At 39.6% G+C, this 20947-nt stretch overlaps 1 protein-coding gene across 2 annotated transcripts in view; it reads right to left on the reverse strand.

The window, feature by feature from the left end:
* Positions 1-20356, reverse strand: part of tfcp2 (transcription factor CP2) — a 32751-nt gene extending 12395 nt beyond the window's left edge. The window contains exons 1-9 of one of the 2 annotated variants that reach the window (XM_055664465.1): positions 19946-20356; positions 10551-10702; positions 10236-10298; positions 9064-9169; positions 7774-7880; positions 7075-7227; positions 4145-4255; positions 1925-2013; positions 1788-1836 (exon numbers count right to left, since the gene is read on the reverse strand). In XM_055664465.1, the coding sequence (XP_055520440.1) occupies positions 1788-1836; positions 1925-2013; positions 4145-4255; positions 7075-7227; positions 7774-7880; positions 9064-9169; positions 10236-10298; positions 10551-10580 (708 nt within the window). In that variant the 5' untranslated portion in view covers positions 10581-10702; positions 19946-20356. Of the gene's footprint in view, positions 1-1787; positions 1837-1924; positions 2014-4144; positions 4256-7074; positions 7228-7773; positions 7881-9063; positions 9170-10221; positions 10299-10550; positions 10703-19945 lie in introns of both variants that reach the window. The other variant, XM_055664464.1, reaches the window with a different exon arrangement.
* Positions 20357-20947: the final 591 nt, after the last annotated feature.

The following is a 20947-nucleotide window of genomic DNA, read 5'->3' on the forward strand; positions in this document are numbered from 1 at the left end:
ACTATTTAGCTTTATAAAATTATTCCCTGACCACATAATATTCAAGGTTTTTAAAAATTATTCTTGTCTACATCGACCCCATGCAAAAAAAGTAAACAAAGTAGCCAACATCGTCACCTCATCTAATCTTCTTGTGCAACAACTGTCTCCAACAAACGGCCTGCCATCTTATGCATCCAGAGATAGTTGAGTCTCCATTTATATTTGTACAACGAGGATTCAGAACTAGATAGACACACAATGCTGGAGTAAATCAGCAGGACAGACAGCATCTCTGGAGAAAAGGAATGGGTGACGTTTTGGGTTTGGACCCTTCTTCAGTCCCTATGAAACGTCACCAGAGTTCTCCAGGGATGCTGCCTTTCCCACTGAGTTACTCCATCATTTTGTGTCTATCTTCAGTGTAAACCAGCATTTGCAATTCCTTCCTACACAAGGATTCAGAACTGTTTACCAAAAATCAGATGCACAAACGTGAATGACATCTTGTGTTATATGTAGGAAAGTACTGGAGATACTGGTTTAAATCAAAGGTAGACGTAAAATGCTGGAGTAACCCAACGGGACAGGTAGCATCTCTGGAGAGAAGGAATGGGTGATGTTTCGCGTCGAGACCCTTCTTCAGACCCGTCTCGAACCGAAACGTCACCCATTCCTACTTGTGTTATATGATCAGCTTTGCAAATCTAACGCCCTTTCAATTGCATTTTACATAAAATGTAAATCTTATTTTGCTTTTTACCATATTCCTTAAATTATTCTCTCAACACTCCCAATCCCAACAGCTTAAACTTAGTCAACTACAAGTTTAGTTTTCCTCACCCACAATTATAGTTTTACCTTTATACTGTGAAGCTCTACCCCCAAAATAAGAAATACATTCAAGTAAATGTTCCTTCACCAATTCAATTGTCATAGCCTTAAGTTCACTGGTATGTTTTAGAAGATCAGGAAAACACTTGTCTCAATACTATTAGCGTAGTAGAAGACACAAAGTGGTGGAGTAACTCAGGCAGTATCTCCGGAGAGCATGGACAGGTGACCTTTTATAAGGATTGAAGAAGGGTCCCATCCAAGAACGTCACCTATCCATGTTCTCGAGTGATGTTGCCCAATGTGCTGAGTTACTCCAGCACTTTGCGCCGTAAATCAGCATTCTGCATTCCTGGTTTCTACATTAGCAGAGCAGTCCGAGTTAGGCGACAGGTGTTGTGGAGATTGCCCAGTCCTCCAGTGTCAAACAGCCCTTCCAACATCCAGGATAACATACAAATTGTTAAATGGGCAAGGGTATTGATAGTCCATGGAACAACTCCAGACTTGGTTCCACAAACTTTCAAGTGGATTTCGCGACACAAGAAAATAAATTTCAATAATTATCCTCATTAACAGCCAACTCCACCATTACAGACCTTCATAAGAAAGGCAAGTGCAGAAGTCTGTATAAACTACTGATTGTACATTATAAAAGTACAAGGATGAAAAGTGGAATGCAACAAAAAAGATACCAAGAAGTCAAGCATGTTGGGGGAGGGCAGCCACAATTTTGGCAGGCTAGAATTAAATATCCAGTACCCAAAAGTTCCAAGAATTCAGAACAGGATGTGTTTATTAAATCAAACTTCCTCCAAGACATGCAAAGCTTAGAATGGTTGATCATCCAAAACGGAAACTATGGGGATAATAATGAAAACCTGGCTTGATAGAACATTAAATGACGCACAAAATTCCCCGTTTATTGTGATCAACGTTGAAGCATATATTGAATGCTAGAAAAAGCCACTTACATCAGTGGTTGCAGGAACTGGGTCAGGCTGATGATGAGGGGATCCATTCCTGAAATTAAATTGACAATTTATATTAAAAAATAACTCTGAAATGCTGGAAATTGTATTGATAAGTACATGGCAATAATGAGACATACCCTTCAGCAATGGTAAAACTGCCATGTGAACTTGTAAATCCAGGAGATGCTGTGTTGTTAACGTAGGAAATATCTGGCCAGGGAGAACACTGGAAAGCCAATTAAACACATGAATCAATGTGATAATTTTCCAAAATTAAACACGTACATTACTTTTAATTAAGTATTAACAGATCTCTTCAGTTTACTGTGTAGTTTATTTTGCATTGAAATATACACCTATTTCAAGTCATGCAAAACACTCAAGACTTCATTCCTTTGGATAGTAGGGGGCGAAGAAGTGGTTATGGTGGAGAATTGTTGGTAGAGCTGCAATATCAAATAGACCAGACCATGCCCAGATAACATTGGTTACCTTAGATGCTTTATTGCAATTTATTCTGCATATGTAAAATTGCTTCACAAATAACAATGACCCAAAACATAAACCAAAATGCATGTGGCCTGATGGTGGAATCTCATGTAGATGTGCTGGCCTTTATAACTCAGAGCATTGAATTTATAAGTTGGGATGTAATGTTAAAATTGTACAAAGCATTGGTGAGGCCAATTCTGGAATATGGTGTACAATTTTGGTCGCCAAGTTATAGGAAAGGTGTCAACAAAATAGTACAGAGGAGATTTACTAGAATGTTGCCTGGGTTTCAGCACCTAAGTTACAGAGAAAGGTTGAACAAGATACAGTGGCTTGCAAAGGTATTCATACCCCTTGAACTTTTCCACATTTTGTCACGTTACAACCACAAACGTAAATGTATTTTATTGGGATGTTATGTGATAGACCAACATAAAGTGGCGCATAATTGTGAAGTGGAAGGAAAATGATACATGGTTTTCAATTTTTTTTACAAATAAAAAACTGAAAAGTGTGGCGTGCAAAAGTATTCAGCCCCCTTTATTCTGATACCCCTAAATAAAATCCAGTGCAACCAATTGCCTTCAGAAGTCACCTAATTAGTAAATAACTTGTGTGTAATCTAATCTCAGTATAAATACAGCTGTTCTGTGAAGGCCTCAGAGGTTTGCTAGAGAACATTAGTGACAAACAGCATCATGAAGCCCAAGGAACACACCAGACAGGTCAGGGATAAAGTTGTGGAGAAGTTTAAAGCAGGGTTAGGTTATAAAAAAAATATCCCAAGCTTTGAACATCTCACAGAGCACTGTTCAATCCATCATCCGAAAATGGAAAGAGTATGGCACAACTGCAAACCTACCAAGACATGGCCATCCACCTAAACTGACAGGCTGGGCAAGGAGAGCATTGATCAGAGAAGCAGCCAAGAGGCCCATGGTAACTCTGGAGGAGCTGCAGAGATCCACAGCTCAGGTGGGAGAATCTGTCCACAGGACAACTATTAGTCGTGCACTCCACAAATCCCGCCTTTATGGAAGAGTGGCAAGAAGAAAGCCATTGTTGAAAAAAAGCCATAAGAAGTCACGTTTGCTGTTTGCCACAAGCCATGTGGGGGACACAGCAAACATGTGGAGGAAGGTGCTCTGGTCAGATGAGACCAAAATTGAAGTTTATGGCCTAAATGCAAAACGCTATGTGTGGCGGAAAACTAGCACTGCACATCACCCTGAACACACCATCCCCACTGTGAAACATGGTGGTGGCAGCATCATGCAGTGGGGATGCTTTTCTTCAGCAGGGACAGGGAAGCTGGTCAGAGTTGATGGGAAGATGGATGGAGCCAAATACAGGGCAATCTTGGAAGAAAACCTGTTATAGTCTGCAAAAGACTTGAGACTGGGGCGGAGGTTCACCTTCCAGCAGGACAACGACCCTAAACATACAGCCAGAGCTACAATGGAATGATTTAGATCAAAGCATATTCATATGTTAGAATGGCCCAGTCAAAGTCCAGACCTAAATCCAATTGAGAATCTCTGGCAAGACTTGAAAATTGCTGTTCACAGACGCTCTCCATCCAATCTGACTGAGCTTGAGCTATTTTGCTCAATGGATAGTTATGGCCTGAGTGCAGGTAGATGGGACTAGGTGAGAGTAAGTGTTCGGCACAGACTAGAAGGGCCGAGATGGCCTGTTTCCGTGCTGTAATTGTTATATGGTTATTAACAAGCCAATTAGGCTGCCTGTTCCTCTCCACTCCAGTTTAACAATTCACAGTAAAACATTTTACAAGCTCAACAAAAACACAGGCCCAACGGGTTTCTGAAAACCAGTACCTAGATCTGGTTTGGCAGTAGGCGTACCTCTGTGAGAATAGTTGTATCATAAGAAGGTTGATACTTTTCCTTCTCTTGAGGAGTTCGCTTCTCCATTTTTTCCCTGTCTGTTTTCTGTTTTCTATCAGCGCCTTTTGGCTGCAAACAAATCAGATCCAATACAAAAAAATGAGAACAAATAACATTCAAATGGTCTTGCCTACAGTCCATTTTTACAACCATGATGGTTAAACTGATCGAGACACATAAATCTTCATGATTAACAGCAGACTGTGAAGGTTTATTTCCCAAAAAATAACTACTGTTTCATTTTCATTGTCATTTAAAAAAAATATATACCACAAAATAAATATGTAACAAAATAGAGGATCATCCCCAGATGCAAAAGAAAATTGAATGAAGACTGAACAGCATGCACACACTCCTCTGCTGACTATGGGCCAGCATCTGGATTCAACACTTCATTCAGAAAAATAGTATGCACCTTTAATTACAGAGAACCAGATCAGCAGACATCAGACAGGCAGGAAGATATACAAATAAAAGAAATACATAGACCATGAATTCTGCCTGCATCTTGTCTACAAATGAACACAGCCCAAGTGAAAAAGGGACTCCCCCCCCCCCCCCCCCCCCCCCCAAGACAATTCTCTTCTGCCTTGATAACTGGCAGGCAAAGGACCACAGCAGTTTAAGCAGGCAGCTCATCACTACCTTCTCAAAGAACAATACAGCACAGAAACAGGCCCTTTGGCCCACAATATCTGTGTGGAACAGGATGCCAAGATAAACTCATCTCTGCTGCCTTCGCAATGACCCATGTTCCTCCACTCCTTGTACATCCTCATTCCCAGCACAGTGGTGCAGCTGGTAGAGCTGCTGCTTCACAGCACCTGAGATCCGGGTTCGATCCTGACCTCGGGTGTTGTCTGTGTGGAGTTTGCACGATCTCCCTGTGACCGCTTGACTTTTCTCCGAGTGCTCCGGTTTCCTCCCACGTACAGAAGTGCGGGTTCGTAGGTTAATTGGCCTGTTTCCATGCAGTATATTTAAATTCAAATTCAATTAAAAAAAATAAAATCCATGTACCCAACCAAGACTCTTAAATGCCATTATCGTATCTGCCTAAATCGCCACCACTGGCAGCACGTCCCAGGCACTCGCCACCCTCTGCAAAATAAAAAAAACAATCTTTGCCCCTCACACCTTAAAGCTATGGCCCATAGTCTTTAATATTTCTATCCTGGGAAAAAGATTCTGACCGCCTAACCTATCTGCATCTCTCATTTTATAAACTTCTATCAGGTCTCCCCTCAACCTCCAGCACTACAGAGATAACAATCCACATTTGTCCAACCTCTCCTGACTGCTAATACCCCCTAACACAGGCGGCATTCTGGTAAACCTCTTCTGCACCCTCTCCAAAGCCTCCACATCGTTCCTGTAATGGGGTGATCAGAACTTCAAATTCTCCCTATCCAAAGTCAAGCTGTATCATGACTTCCTGGCTCAAGTAGACAAAGCAAGCAGGTCTTATACTGCTCTTATTCGGAAGAGAATTTTACTACAAAAACGGTGATAGCATGTTTCAAATAAATAGGGGTCTGGCAAGAGAGTCTACAATAATGTACACAGGTCAGATATCCCAACTCAGGAAAGGACATACTGCAATTGAGAGGGGGGGGTGCCAAACAACATCTGCTTTTGCTTCTTCATTCTGGGGTATTGTATGTAGATTGATTTAAAAAAAATGAATTTAATCAATTTTAAAGTAAGGCTCTAACGTAACAAAATGTGGAAAAAGTGAAGGGGTCTGAATACTTTCTGAATGCACTGTATGTGCTAATAGATATCGCTTGCTACACTTTCATAGCATCTTACTAGAGCAGCACATAATATTCTGAATTCCAAGGAGGATGTTATAATGAACTATGAACATTAATCAGACTAGTGCACCCTCAGAGCCAATCATGGTGGGATGAATGGGGATGGAGAGGAAAAAAAGAATAACATCAAACAAAGAGCATGCAGTTGAGAAAGTGCCAAGAAACCAACGGTTCCAGGAAAAGACTATTCATACTTTCTCTAAGAGAGCGGTGCAGAGGAAAGGGGGTTCGACATGTTGCATTGTGTAACAAATATTTGTATCTATATATAAATTTGGTTACATGCCTCATTTGGTGCTGTTGAAATACTGAAATGTTCACAGTCTGCAGCCATCAAGTGCAATGAAGAGAATCTCCATTGTTTAAGCTGTTAACAACTTTTGTTCCATCAGTGGGAGCTTCACTTCTTCTCAAATCAACGTCAAGTAGTCCAAGCTTCAGATATGTAACTACTTTGAAAGTTATTTTGTCAGTTACATCTTAAAGTAGAAATGATGCAGATTTCCATTTGGGTTCTGATAAATCACAGACAGTGCTCCAGCTGGAACCACGACTCCACTCAGTAGGATTCGTTTCATTGAATATGTCACAACAGCTCCTCGGAGTGCTGGTTTTCTTTTATTAAACTATACTGGACCAAATGACCTCCGGTACCTCCATAATTGGGCCCTAACTTGTTTCCTCTTACAAATTTACTGTACGTGACCATAGAAGTCTTTTTGATTTTCTCTTAGGTTAGCTTCAGGTTTACCGCCAGACTTTGCCTGCTCCACTTATTTCCTTTTACACTTTTAGTTTGACCTTCCTATAGCCAACTACATCTCCCTTTTGCATTGCCAACCTGACATGTGCCCTTAAATTTGTCACTCAGGGATCACTAGTTTGTCAGTCTATCCTTCCTTCTCAATAGAAAGTTCCTGGACTGTTTCAGACTACATCCTCTTTAAAAGCAGCTCATTATCCATTTACAGTTTATTTTAAATTAGAATGTCCATGACACCGATCAACAAACATCATAGCAATCAGGAAAAGCAGCATTGGTTACAAAGCAATGTAGCCTATCTTCCATACCTTGAATACTTTGATTTGACAGCTAGCTGAATGAAGATGCTCTGTATATTCACTGCTCTCATTCTCCTTGAACGTATCTATTTGAATCCGAAAAGGCACTCCTTTTTCTCCTCCGTGTTTCCTAGTTGTGAATTCAGTACTAATGCAATGCACCTGAGGAAACAGGATACATGAATGAGGAAAAAGCATCAAACAATAGGGGGGAAATTACTTCAACACAAGCTTTGTTCTCACCACACATCCCATTAGAGGTCCCAAAATAAATGACTGCATTCAAGAGCTTTTTCATCTGCATTATCAGGAGCATTGTTAAAACTTAAGATCAAATTCCAAAAGCATGGGGCCTTCTGTTTGATGTGTCCCAACAATCATGAAGTCATCAGGAGACCTCGCCATTCTAGCTTGGCCAAACATTTTCCCACAAGTTTCCCCCCAAAAGATGTATAGAAACAAGTTAGTTTACTTGTATGACCTGTTGGATCGGTTAGGTTAGGCCAGGGAGGCATCTTCCCACTGTGACTAAGTGCAATGGTAGTACACAAAGACAAACAAAATCACCACGGAATAAACCAATTAAAATAGAAAAGATCAATACATACAAGTAGTGTTTTCTATTTGTATTATTACCTGCACAAAAAAAACTAATGCAACTTGCCCAAGTAATATATAACTTAAACTTTAAGCAAGCAGAAATCATACCTGGATAAATACAGAAGTTCTCTTTGAAGGATCCCAAAGAAACTCCACTGTATTTAGTTGTGTTGGATTTGCTCTGGGGTCAACAATGCCTACTGACAATGGAATATCTGAAGCAAACAAACGGGATTTATTGCAGGAACACAGCCACGACTAAATTATTGCTAATTATGGATCATTACTTCTCGTGCATTCATCTGCTCAAATAGAGAAAATGCAATATTGATGCAAAGATCAGCAGGAACATAGAATATCGTTGAAAAAGTACAAAACCAACGTGGAGTTTACAAATTTTACTTGGAAATAAACTTATTCTATTCTTCGTCACTCTCGTTTTAAGCTTTCTGGTTTGATACAAGATTACCAAAAGAATTTACCTTGACTAACTTTTTAAGGTGAGAGGTAAAATTTAAGGCTCACCTTAAAAAGTTAGTCATGGTAACGATTAACGATACGAAAAGTTAGTCAAGGTAACGATTCCTATTAAATCGTTCAGTGGGGAACGATTTAATAGGAATCTGAGGGGCAAATTTTTTCCTCACAGAGGGTAGTGGGTATATGAAACGCCAGAGGTGGTAGTTGAGGTAGGTACAATAATAACATTTAAAGGAGGTTTGGACAGATACATGGACAGGAAATGTTTAGGAGGGACATGGGGCAAACACAGGCAAGTGGGATGAGTGTAGATGGGGCACCTTGTATGGCATGTGCAAGTTGTGCTAAAGGGCATGTTTTTGTGCTGTATGACTGACTCTATAACTAGTAAATTTGCAAAGGAGAAAATAGCCCACACAGCATCTGCCGAGAAAGTATTAACACACCAGTTTTACGACCTTGCATGAGAAATAAAATTACACAATTCAGCTAATTTAGTTCACACCGTGTGATCAAGAAATAAACTTAAAAATGACAGAAATTATGGGACTAGCCAACATCTCAGTTGTATACATGGAAGAATGTTTCCCGGTTTCATTCTGTTTACAAAAAGCAGGATGAATCCAATGTCATCTCAGGTTTTAAAAGGATCATTCCAATTTCCAATCGAACTTCCTATATCTATAGCTATGCCTGACATTTATGGTCCCAATTCTTAGTGTCCCAAATCTACCTAAAAATCAGGCTATGCTCTGGTACTTTTCAAGGTCAGTTTACCCTGGAACACTTTCCACAACAGCTAGATTGTATTAAGTTTGAGGTAAGTGTTTTATACAACATTTAAGATTTATTCCCCATCAAACCATTCGTTAGAATAAATTCAGACTTGGCAGGAAGTCCACTGAACATGTAACATACCCAAATCCAGGATCCTATCTCCTGGTCGGTTCCACCTCCATCCTTCCAATTGCTGGTGTTCAGTATACTGTAAACGGCGGTCATGGAATACCACTCGAATTATACTCTGGGGAGGGGGAAAAAAAAGCAGGTTTATTGTCTATTGTCAGTTTTTGGAATCTATTACTGCGTCTGCAATAGCATCGCGCCCCACCCCAATCACCATCTGTGTTAGTACAGTAGATTTCAAAAATAAAAATGAGGATTTAAGTCGCATCATTTCAAATAATAACCAACAGTTCTTGTATTAGAGTGAAGAGAGCACTGGGGGAAAAAAGCCATACAAAAAAAGTTCTGCAAGCAGTTCTGCTTTAACACGTGTTCCCACAACTCAAATTGGATATAACGTGATCAATAAATTAGGGGACAATTGTGGCATTATGCCGGCTTAATTGTTTATAACAATTTGAGTGGGAACCAGACAACTACCTAAATGTTACTTTGGAAATTGGCAATCAGAAAAATAGCTGCCTTGGGGGAAAAAAAAAAACTGCTTCCATGTAACCTCCCTGCAGTAATCAGACATCATTATCTTTTAAGAACATAACAACTATTTCCACCGCAGGAGGCCATTTGAAATTCTTACCTATTAATTAATTCATCAATTTGTACTTCAAGACTATGCGGTCAAATAATGGCGGATCAAGAGGAAAAACAAAATCTAACAAATTTGATTTAAAATGAAAACAATGGAAACACAAGGGAGGAAGATAAATAAATAGAAACATCAGAATGGAGTGCTCATATATTTTAGATAGTACTCCCTTCTTTGCACTCTCCAAGTTACACAACAGCACAAAAACAAAACTTGATCTAAGCACGCAAACCTATATCCACCTGTCACAAAGGTAACCGACACAAATAAAAAGGTTTTGTTCTGGAAGTTTCAGGGAAGCTTATTGCTTATTACAATGAGCAAAATAATTCCCATACAGAAGAACGACCTAACGAACCTCCACTGTTCTGTCTACTATTTGACCAAAGGTTTAATGGTTCAGGCAATAAGATGCGATGAACCACATTTAGATTTTTTTTTCTCCCTCTATTAAAAATGGTATTTCTCAAGTGGATCTTGCAACAAATGCAGCTCCGCCATTTCACCAACATCGTTTCTCTCACCTTCACATATTTACCATTGATTTCAGGTAACTCCCCAATATTCCGATTGTCAAGCATTCGAATTTCATAAGATTGCCCTGAAAACAGAACAAATCAGAATGTTGTACTTAATCATTTCTTCAAAATTAAGCTTCCCTTTGCTTACAAAACGATATGAAGAGGTAGCAAGAAACCAAATCCAGAATGCGGAAATGAGCTGCATTTGAAGCATCTCAGTTCTATTGTCATCTTTGATCAAGCAATTCAATGAGTTGCCCCCCCCCCACCACCAAAATGCTCTGTAAAATTGGTTTAATTAGAAAATTTAGCTATGCAGTATGAAGCATTACCTTGGTTAAGGTATGTAAGTGTCTCATCATGGAGCTTTACTGCCGGAGAAGTCGCTGAACATAGGACATATTGAAACGGGAGTAGTTCATTCTCATCCTCCGCTGGCAAGTTGGACTCTTCCTGTTTGAAGATTGGCAATGCAAGGACATCACTAAATTTAGAACAAAATTAGAATATCAAAATGTTATCCTGTATGCAATATCAATAGCCTAAATATAATCAAATGCTTAGAAATTAAATAAACAAGAACCTCCACAGTGCCAGCCTTTAACAGGCAACATATTTTCACAACCAGAGCCGTCATATTTAATAGATATCTGTTTTAAGAGATTTAAAACAGATTCAATGTGTGATTCAGATGCAATGTGTGATCTAGGCACAAGTATTTTCCTTCCTCAAACTGATTTTTATATCATATGCAAAATTTACTGTGAACTGAAATAATTTGACACCAATTTAGAATGCAATTTTACAAAACATTTTTAGATATAATGAAGAGGTTCAGTTTGAGTACATATAGTTATAAATAGTATAGGTTAAAAAGCAAATTCTAATCCACGTCTAATCAACTCTAAAAAGTTGGACCAACTACACATTTGCACAAAGAGCAAGCCAAACAGAGTATGTCCCTTTTTACCCTCTTTGTATTTACAATGAAGATTATAGATTATGATACTCTATAATCTTATAGATATAAATATATAATCTAATAGATTATAGATCTATAATGAAAGTTTTAAGAGATCTATTAATCTATTGCTAGATTAATACTTGGTACCTAATACTAGGTATTAACCTAGTGTACTACTTACTGGGATAGTTTACTTACTAGTTCATTAGTAGTCACGTACTAGTGCATTACGATAGTATGTAGTGCACCTACTAGGTTCAGAGAAATTAAAATAAAATGCTAGAAATACATTCAGTATTTGCTAGAAATACAAAGAATTCCACAGATTCACCACCCTCTGACTAATTAAATTTCTCCTCAACTCCTTCGTAAAAGAACGTCCTTTATTTCTGAGGCCACGACCTCTAGTCCTAGACTCCCCCACTAGTGGAAACATCCTCTCCACATTCACTCTATCCAAGCCTTTCACTGTTGTGTATGTTTCAATTAGGTCCCCTCTCATTCTTCTAAACTCCAGCAAGTACAGGCCCAGTGCCAATAAACACTCATCACGGGTTAACCTACTCATAGGGGATCAACCAACCCAAGGGGACCGACCAACCAACCCAAGGGGAACATAGCCCATGTTACATGTCCTTTATATAGACACCCTACACTTGGTTAACTGACTTGCCAAATTGCAAGTTGCAGCCAACAAGAAACACTGATCTAATTTTAAAAAGGCTTAATAATTCAGCAACTTAATAGACTGTATTCAGGACTGTATTCAGGTTTACATTCAATTGTACCAGCCACCTGAAAGAATTTCACTGTACATGTGACAATAAAGTATTTATCTATCCTACTGGTAGCCTTATAGTATTGATACTAACTTCGCCCATTTCTATGGACAATATAACAAATCAGATTTGGTTCAGAAAAACAATGAAAATCACAGTAGTCTCTCACTTCAAAACCACACAAACACCACAAATGGATTTCATTGGAGCTGGAAAACTGGTCATTGAATGAACTGGAGCCAGGCCAGAGACATAATCTGGACAAAATGTTCGGAACGCAAGTGAGCATCGCCAATAGAGAGAAGCCCTGAGAACAGCTAGAGATTCTGGAACAACAAACCAAGGAAAAGGAAGTAGGATTTGAAGTAGCCCATAAAAAGCAGCTGTGCATTGATTATTATTGATTGGCTACCAACTGCCTGCCACTGAGCACATTAGAATGAACATAGGTATTACAAAGATAACCAAAGAATAGACATAACATCCAGATTGCAAAACTGTTATTCCAGATGTGTCACTCCCAAGAAACAACTCGACATTTTATTCAATTTAATCTCCTTGATTAAACAAACAGATAAACACTTCTGAATCTAAAGAAATTTGAATGATATATTTTAGGCCAAGAAACAGCCAGGCAGGGTGGATTTAGCAACGGAAGCAGTGGCAGTGTTACACCATATACAAGTCAAGCAAACATTTCAAGGATCAATTTTATGACAAAGGTGACTGAACAATATTTCTGCGCTTATTTCTGAAAACATTGTTAATTGCTATCGGGAGTACTAATCGTTTAAGGTAAAATAAATTTGATTTATAGCCCAAGCTAGGGCTGGATTACATTTCCCCACACAGTAATTGAGATCAAATGTCAACAAATATTTCAGTAAGCTGGGTGCACAGTGGCAAGGACCTTCGGTCTTGCTACAGGTAATAAGATAAAGGTACAGTTTGTAAAAAGCACAAGGCTGCTTACAAGAATAATTGCTGATCTCCTTTGCTCCTGGGCATGGCTATGCATACTAATAACTCAGATGATTTGCTACAAACACTACAAGATTTTGCAAGAGGAAAACATGAGCACCTTGCTATTTGCTGTGTTTACACTAAAAAACAAAAAAAATCTTAAGTTTTAAAGAAAGCAAACCAAGCACAAGAATATAATTCGGTGAACTTGCTGTATTCAAGGTTGCCATTATTCATGGGAAAATTCGGTCAACCATATGATTGTTGACTGGGAGACACTTGGACAGTTTTTGGGAGAACATACACCTCCACGCTGAGTCCTGAACATCACCCAATCTACTGACTCCAAGCTGTCCCAGAGTCACTGCTCTACCTCCCTTGACTAGCTCTGTGCAGCCCTCACCACGGGCTTTCTTCAGTCGCTGCCTACATTCACGAAGAAGCTGCACAGCCAACGGCGGACTTCCCAAAGTGAGGGATGGAGCGATAAGCATCTACGACGGTGGTATAGCAGTGATTGAGGGCGTTTGGTCCTCTGATGATGCAGGACATGTGCTGGTGGTAATTGGGGAGTGATTTCTTCTGTTAACATATTTATGGTTCATCAGCTGGTGAGTCAAAAGACAGTTGGTACTTCACTATCCACAAATGCACATACCAAGAGATAATCCCACATTTATAGTAACCAAGGTAAGTTTTTTTTTGTATTGTATTCAAGATGATCTGCTGTAAACCATGATTCCAGCCATTTTTCTCAGTGAAAGCAACAGCCATGATAATTGATTTCCTCTTTTTCCCCTCACAGGAACAAATGGCATGGTGGCAAGTGGAGTGGTTTTCCAGCACTGGATTGAGAGCAACAGCATTAGTAGTTTTAGTAAGAAGCAAAGGCAAAAGATGACAAACTTTCCCTGGGTTCTTTTGAACAAATTCCCATCTTGTTTAATTTCCCAGGCCTTTTGCATGACCTGCTCGAAGCTTCTTTTGTGCCTTGGGGTACTTCTGTCAATTTTCCACAACTCCTCCAAATCCTCATTCACAGCAAATTTCCATCATAACAAACACAAGAGTGAACTGCATTCCCAAAAACCTGTGGATGGGAAAAATATGCCTTTCCAATACATTATTAAAGTGCACTCTGCTTGTGCCAAGAGTGCAACTGAGTGGCAAAGGACTTGTATATTTGGATCTGGTTTTGCAGTTATTTCATGTAGATTAATCTTGTTTTTTTTCACCAGCAGTGCAAACATGAGAGAGGGGCAAGGTATTATGAGAATGGTTTTGAACCATCAGCAAACATTTGATCTTCTAAAGATGTACTGTAAATTGTATTATAGTGGGAATTATTTATTTGGTTTTTAATTGAAAGTTTATCGCAAAGTCTTTATTTGAGCCAGGAAAGGGTGGGGAGAAACATAACTTGAAATAGTCGTTGATTTATCATCTTGTTTACCAACTGTGAGAAACTTTGCTTTGTATGCTCTCCAGGCAAATCATCCATGCACGATTACAATCATAACATGCAGAATACATTGTCACAGCTACTGAAAAAGTGCAGATTAGAGACTGCAAGGAGTGAGAGGGCAAGGGAGAGTGCATTGAGGTAGATTGGGAGGTCAAAACCAGGAAGATGCATTGTTCAATCTCTGCATAATAAATTATCCTCCATTTGGTACTTGTAGACAGGAAATAAGCATCATAACCCCCCCCCCCCCCCCCCAGTTATTCTTACATAATCTTTTAAGTGTCATTTACAGTGATAGAGTGGGGGAAGGCTGAAGAAATGTTTACTTCACATTTGTGAAAATTATAATGACCTTGTACTGCTGATGTGCTAACTTAAAATGAGGAGCTTGCACATTACTTTTTGTTTATCACGACTGCTACTGATTGAATGAATAGGTTGTAGTACACTTGGAAACTGTAAATAGAATTATCTCCCCTTCCTCTCCCACCCCTTACCCATAGCCACTTCATGAGATACAACAGCAGTAAACAAATTACATAGGCAGTTTCAAGCAGTGAAATGGTTTTCCTCATTAATCTATTTTTCTCAAAATATAATAATCAGATGATCTAATAGATCAACCTACTTTAAATGTCAACTGATGCTTGACCAGAACTGGTTTGGGACAGGGCTGTGGCATTCATCCCTCTCCAACTTGTATGCTTATTGCATTCATGTACAGTATGATTTGACTGGATAACACACAATCAAAGTTTGTCACTGTGACAATAATAAACTAACAACAAAACCCAAATATCAGAACTGGTTTTTAAGCTATACAACTATCCCAGCTCAACAGTCATCAAATACCAAAACCTGCATTTGGTGGATACAACTAATAATGCAGCAGATCATAAATTAAATGAGTTATTTGCTATCTCAATCACTATAATTGGATCTTGCTGTTATTTACTGTGTTACTTCTTCCATCTCTACAACATGAGACAGTTATAATTTGTTGTCCATTCTGCCAGATGAACACTACCTAGTTTTTTTAGTCATTCAAAATCATTACTATTCAAAACATAATTTACATTTAAAATCAGATATTGAAAGCGAACCAACTCATTCGAGGAAAAGGGCAATTATACACATATAATTTACAACAAAGCATCAGGTAGGAAAATAGTTTATCACCAGTTTATAGGTTGTGGAAATGAATACATACCACTAATGTCCAGAAATTTTGAACACCTATACAGTGAAGGTTAGTAAGGATGGTGAGTTTTAGTTTGGATTTCGCTGGGTCCCACAATTAGCAGCATCCCCAGAAGAAAGAGGTCTGATGTTTTGCAAATGGCTCCGATTTATTTGGCAGCTACTGACAGGGGCACTTGCTAAGAGTCAGCAACATTAACATCTTACCAACTTGTATAACAGAGGTTTAACCTGCAAAGACAGGTCTAATTACTTTGGCAACCTCTAAATTAAGTGTTATGGAAATGCATTTAGAAGCTTCAAAATGCTACAAAGCATTTTTCAATACAACTCAAACCCACTCAACCTACATGTTAATTTGTAAAACAGTTAATGGTTGCAGGTTTGGGCAAATACAATGGCCACGAAGGGAAAGTATGGAAAACATGGCAATAAAAATGCCCACGATCAAGTTGGAGAGCTCAAGATTAAGAAAATGAAATTTTCTATTATATCCAGTCATAAACACATTTAGATGACAATTTATGCACAAGTGTTGCTGAACTCACTCATATAATAAACAATATTTTGGTTAAATCATTAATAATAAAATATCATTTATTTAATTTCTGAGATGAGAGATCTGTTCAGCATCAGCAAAATAAGTATACAATTTTAATTTTGATAAATTGGAAACTAAATATATTTCTGTATAAAACAAGACATACATTAAAAAGGTAGAAACAAGGAGCAGCAGATGCTAATTTATACCAACGTTAGACACAAAGTGCTGGAGTAACTCAATGAGTCAGGCAGCATCTCTGGAGAAAAAGGATGGGTGACGTTTCAGGTCAGGTCTGAAGAAGGGTCACGACTAGAAATGTCACCTATCATTTTTCTCCAGAGATGTTGCCTGATCCACTGAGTTAGTCCAACATCATGTGTCAAAACAGGAATAAAATTAGTTTAGCACAGTTTATGCTGCTACGATACGATAAACTTTATTCATCCCCGGAGGGAAATTGGTCTGCCAATTGGGTACATTAAAACTGCTGTATTTGGAGAATGAAAACTAAAATCTAGAGCACATTTGTATAGACAATGGACTTTGGTATTATGCAAAATTCACATTCATCATTCCAAAGTCGTGTAAACAGGAATATAAATGCATTTTTCGCTACAGCTCAACATTGTGAGGATTAGTAGTTGGCCAAAGGACTGCGTATTTTGAGAAAGGATGATTTAAAAAAATACACTGGAGGAAGATCAAGTTCGAGAACAAATAATATAAAAACAAACCAACAATATAAAAACAAACAATAAATGTTTCGACAGGTATATAAAAAGTGGCTAAAAAAGTCTAAAAATGAAATTAAACCAAGACCTAGAGAAGCTACAGAGATTATAACTATATTTTTTATCAGCCTTCATGGTAGAACATTAAAAACATCCCAATTGTAAAATACAGGGAGCAAGTAATTTAAAATGATCTCTATTACAAGAAAAAGTTCTAGACAAACTAATGGATCTGACAAGTTTCCTAGGGCTACATACTAGGGTCTTGGTGGAATTAGCTGGAAAATTGTGTTGGTTGCAATCTACAAAAAAAATTTGATCCTGGCGGAGGTCCTGTAGGATTAGAATCACAAATGTAACACCAGTTTAAGAAGGAAGGGAGTAAACATAAACTTAGCCAAATATCCGTATTTATAAAAATGCTGGAATAGAAACATAGAAAATAGGTGCAGGAGGAGGCCATTCGGCCCTACGAGCCTGCACCACCATTCATTGCGATCATGGCTGATCGTCCGCAATTAATAACCCATGCCCGCCTTCTCCCCATATCCCTTGATTCCACTAGCCCCTAGAGCTCTATCTAACTCTCTCTTAAATCCATCCAGTGATTTGGCCTCCACTGCCCTCTGTGGCAGGGAATTCCACAAATTCACAACTCTGGGTGAAAAAGTTTTTTCTCACCTCAGTCTGAAATTGTCTCCCCTTTATTCTAAGACTGTGGCCCCTGGTTCTGGATTCGCCCAACATTGGCAACATTTTTCCTGCATATAGCTTGTCCAGTCATTTTATAATGTTATAGGTTTCTACAAGATTCGCCCCTCATCCTTCTAAACTCCAGTGAATACAAGCCTAGTCTTTTCAATCTTTCCTCATATGACAGTCCCACCTTCCCAGGGATCAATCTCGTGAACCTACGCTGTACTCCCTCAATCACAAGGATGTCCCTCCTCAAATTAGGAGACCAAAACTACACAATACTCCAGATGTGGTCTTACCAGAGCCCTATACAACTACAGAAGAACCTCTTTACTCCTATACTGAAATCCTCTTGTTGTGAAGGCCAACATTGCATTAGCTTTCTTCACTGCCTGCTGTACCTGCATGGCAACTTTCAGTGACTGGTGTACAAGGACACCCAGGTCTTGCTGTACCTCCCCCTTACCTAACCTAACCTTATTGAGATAATAATCTGCTCCCTTGTTTTTGCCACCAATCTATTCAGAGTTAACCTCAGAACATTTAGGAAATCATAAGACGATCAAGGAGAGTCAACAGGGTTTTATAAAAGGGAAATATGCTTGACGAATTTGCAAGTGTTCTTTGGGGTTGGATATAAGTTAACACAGATGTAGTGTATTTGATAAGGCTTACTTCACAGAGCACGTGGGGCTCGGGATAATATACTGACAAAGATAAGGAAGGGACTGTCGAACAAATGAAAAACAGTTGGAATAAATGAGCCATTTTCAATAACCAGAAAAGTACAACAGGGATCAGTGCTGGGTCCTCAATTATTTAACAATCCATTTTAACAACTTGGATGAAGGAACCAAATATACTACAGCAAATTCACCGATGATATAAAAATAGGTGTGAGCAAGCTGTGAAGACGATACAAAGAGTCTGTAATGGGATATAGATAGGTAAAGTGACTAGGCAGGAAGTTGACAGATGCAGTACAACATGACGTTATTCACTTTGGAATGAAAGATAAAAAGCAAATATGGAGCTAGATCTCAAACATTATGGTATGAACAGGCTCCTTTTACTTGAAACATAACAAGGTAGTATACGAGTACAGGAAGTAATTAGAAAGGCTGGCCTTGAATACAAGAGTATGGGGTATCAAAGCAGAGGTTTTGATACAACTTTCAGGGAGCACTGATGAGACTGCCAGTGCAGCTTCCCCATATTTAAGAAAGGATTTCTTGCAATGGAGGCAAGGTTCACTCAGTTGATTCCTGGGATGAACAGGTTGATGTTGGAAAAAAGGTTGAAGATTGGGCCCTGTGCTTATTGGAGCATGGAAAAATGAAAAAGAATCTTATGGAAACATAAGATTCTGAAGGCGTTTGACCTAGGATGCTTCCGCTCATCAGGGTATTTAGAACTAGGGGCATCATTTCAAAATAACAGGTTGCCTGCTTCAGACAGATAAGGAATTTCTTCTCTCAGAGGGCTGTGGATCTTGAGAATTCTCTACTCCAGCGCATTGTGGAGGCAGCCTGGCCACTATTCGAGTGACAATCATTTAAACAAGGGACACAAGGAGCATGGGGAAAGTAACAACAATGTAATGTTGACGCCAAGATTGAATCAGCAAAGAACTTATTAAATGGCAGAACAGCCTCGATGAACCAATTTGTTAACTCCTGCTTCTTTTGTTATTATTATCCTACAAGGATAATATAAAGACCCATATAAGGAACCTAGTAATTACACCCTCATCAACAATACGTCAATTTATACTGATGCAGGGTCCCTGATACCTCCCCCATGTGGCAATTGTTAATAAGCAAACTTGTAAAGCGAGTTTTGGAATGAATGTTATCAACCGTGAAAGAGAAAAACACATACAGGTACAACTGAAAGACACAAGACATTTCCCTGCCACCTACAAAAGGTGTTGGCATGGTCTGGAACAAGACCATTCCTCTCTTGCCCAACACCAATAAAACTAATTACAATACTTAGCCCTCGCCAAAAATCACCTAATTCAGTTCTGGCCAGTACAGTAATTGAATCTAGAAGTTGCCTGGTTTGTTTAGTATATTACCATACAAATTAGTAACTCAATTTACATTTAAAAGTAACTTTAATGCAGAAAAATGCCACATGTCATACTATGCAAGATATATTGGAAGAGGAGGATGTGGGACGGGACAACAAATTCAACACTTAAAAACCACCGTACATCAAGATACATCAGGCTAAGTCACCATATCTGAGCGACATGCTTTGAAGTTTCAATAGGTTTAGAGAACATGGCCATGAGTTTTTGTCCCAACACATTACATCCATGAGCAGCAGCACGGATACCACGCTTGTTATTGTAACACTACTTCATTAAAAACAAAATACCTCATACTGTAGGCTCCTGCCCCTAACTCCTGGCCGATTCCAGACAAACTGGCGTCGAAATCTTGCACCAGGCCGGATTCAATAACCTCGTCCGGCATCGGCATCTTCAGCGCCCAGGCCATCGCCGCGGTCAATACAGTCCGTAATCAAGATGATAGATGTGATCCCGGGCTTCAGTCAGAGAGATGCGATCCAGGCAGAGAAACGGGTCGCCCCACGACAAAAATAATTAAACCGCTTTAACGGTGCTTTACAGTGGATAAAACGCGCGCGTATGCATTAAAAAGAACGCCATAGAGTAGAGGCGGAGGACGAGGATGCCGTCCCGCTGAGGCTGGGTCGCGGACAACACGACCCGCGCTCGCGCTCGCGCTCCAGCTCCAGCCCGCCCATCGAAGATGGCGCCGCTGTTCCGTCAGCGGGAGACTCTGCCTCCTCACTGGCTGTTTGCCCCGTCAACCAACTCCTGCCGCCCAATCAACACCGGACCTCTCTGTTTCTATGTGACACCGCTCGAGAGTCCGCCAATCAGCGCCGGGCAGAAGGCGGGCTACTCGACGCTTCAGGAAGGGGCTCTTCTCCAATTCAAACATTTTCTTCAATGATAGACTATTCTTCTCACAAGGAGGTAAAAGGCAGACCCTTTTTTTCCATCTCCACCCTTTGGGACCAGTTTTCCCACAAGATGGAGCATACTTTGACAATTGTTGGCACCCACCCCAAGTGATTTTTCATCATAGAGTGACACAGCTTGGAAACAGGCCCTTCGGCCAACTTGCCCACACCGGCCAACAATGTCCCATCTACACTAGTCCCACCTGCATGCACTTGGCCCATATCCCTCTAAACCTGTCCTATCCATGGACCTGTCAAATAATTTATTAAAACGTTGCAATAGCCTCTGCCTCAACTACCTCCTCTGGCAGCTCGTTCCATACACCCACTACCCTTTGTGTGAAAAAGTTACCCCTCGGATTCCTATTAAATCTTTCCCCCTTCACC

This window comes from Leucoraja erinacea, chromosome 40 (genome assembly GCF_028641065.1).
Source record: "Leucoraja erinacea ecotype New England chromosome 40, Leri_hhj_1, whole genome shotgun sequence".
Taxonomy (NCBI): Eukaryota; Metazoa; Chordata; class Chondrichthyes; order Rajiformes; family Rajidae; genus Leucoraja; species Leucoraja erinaceus.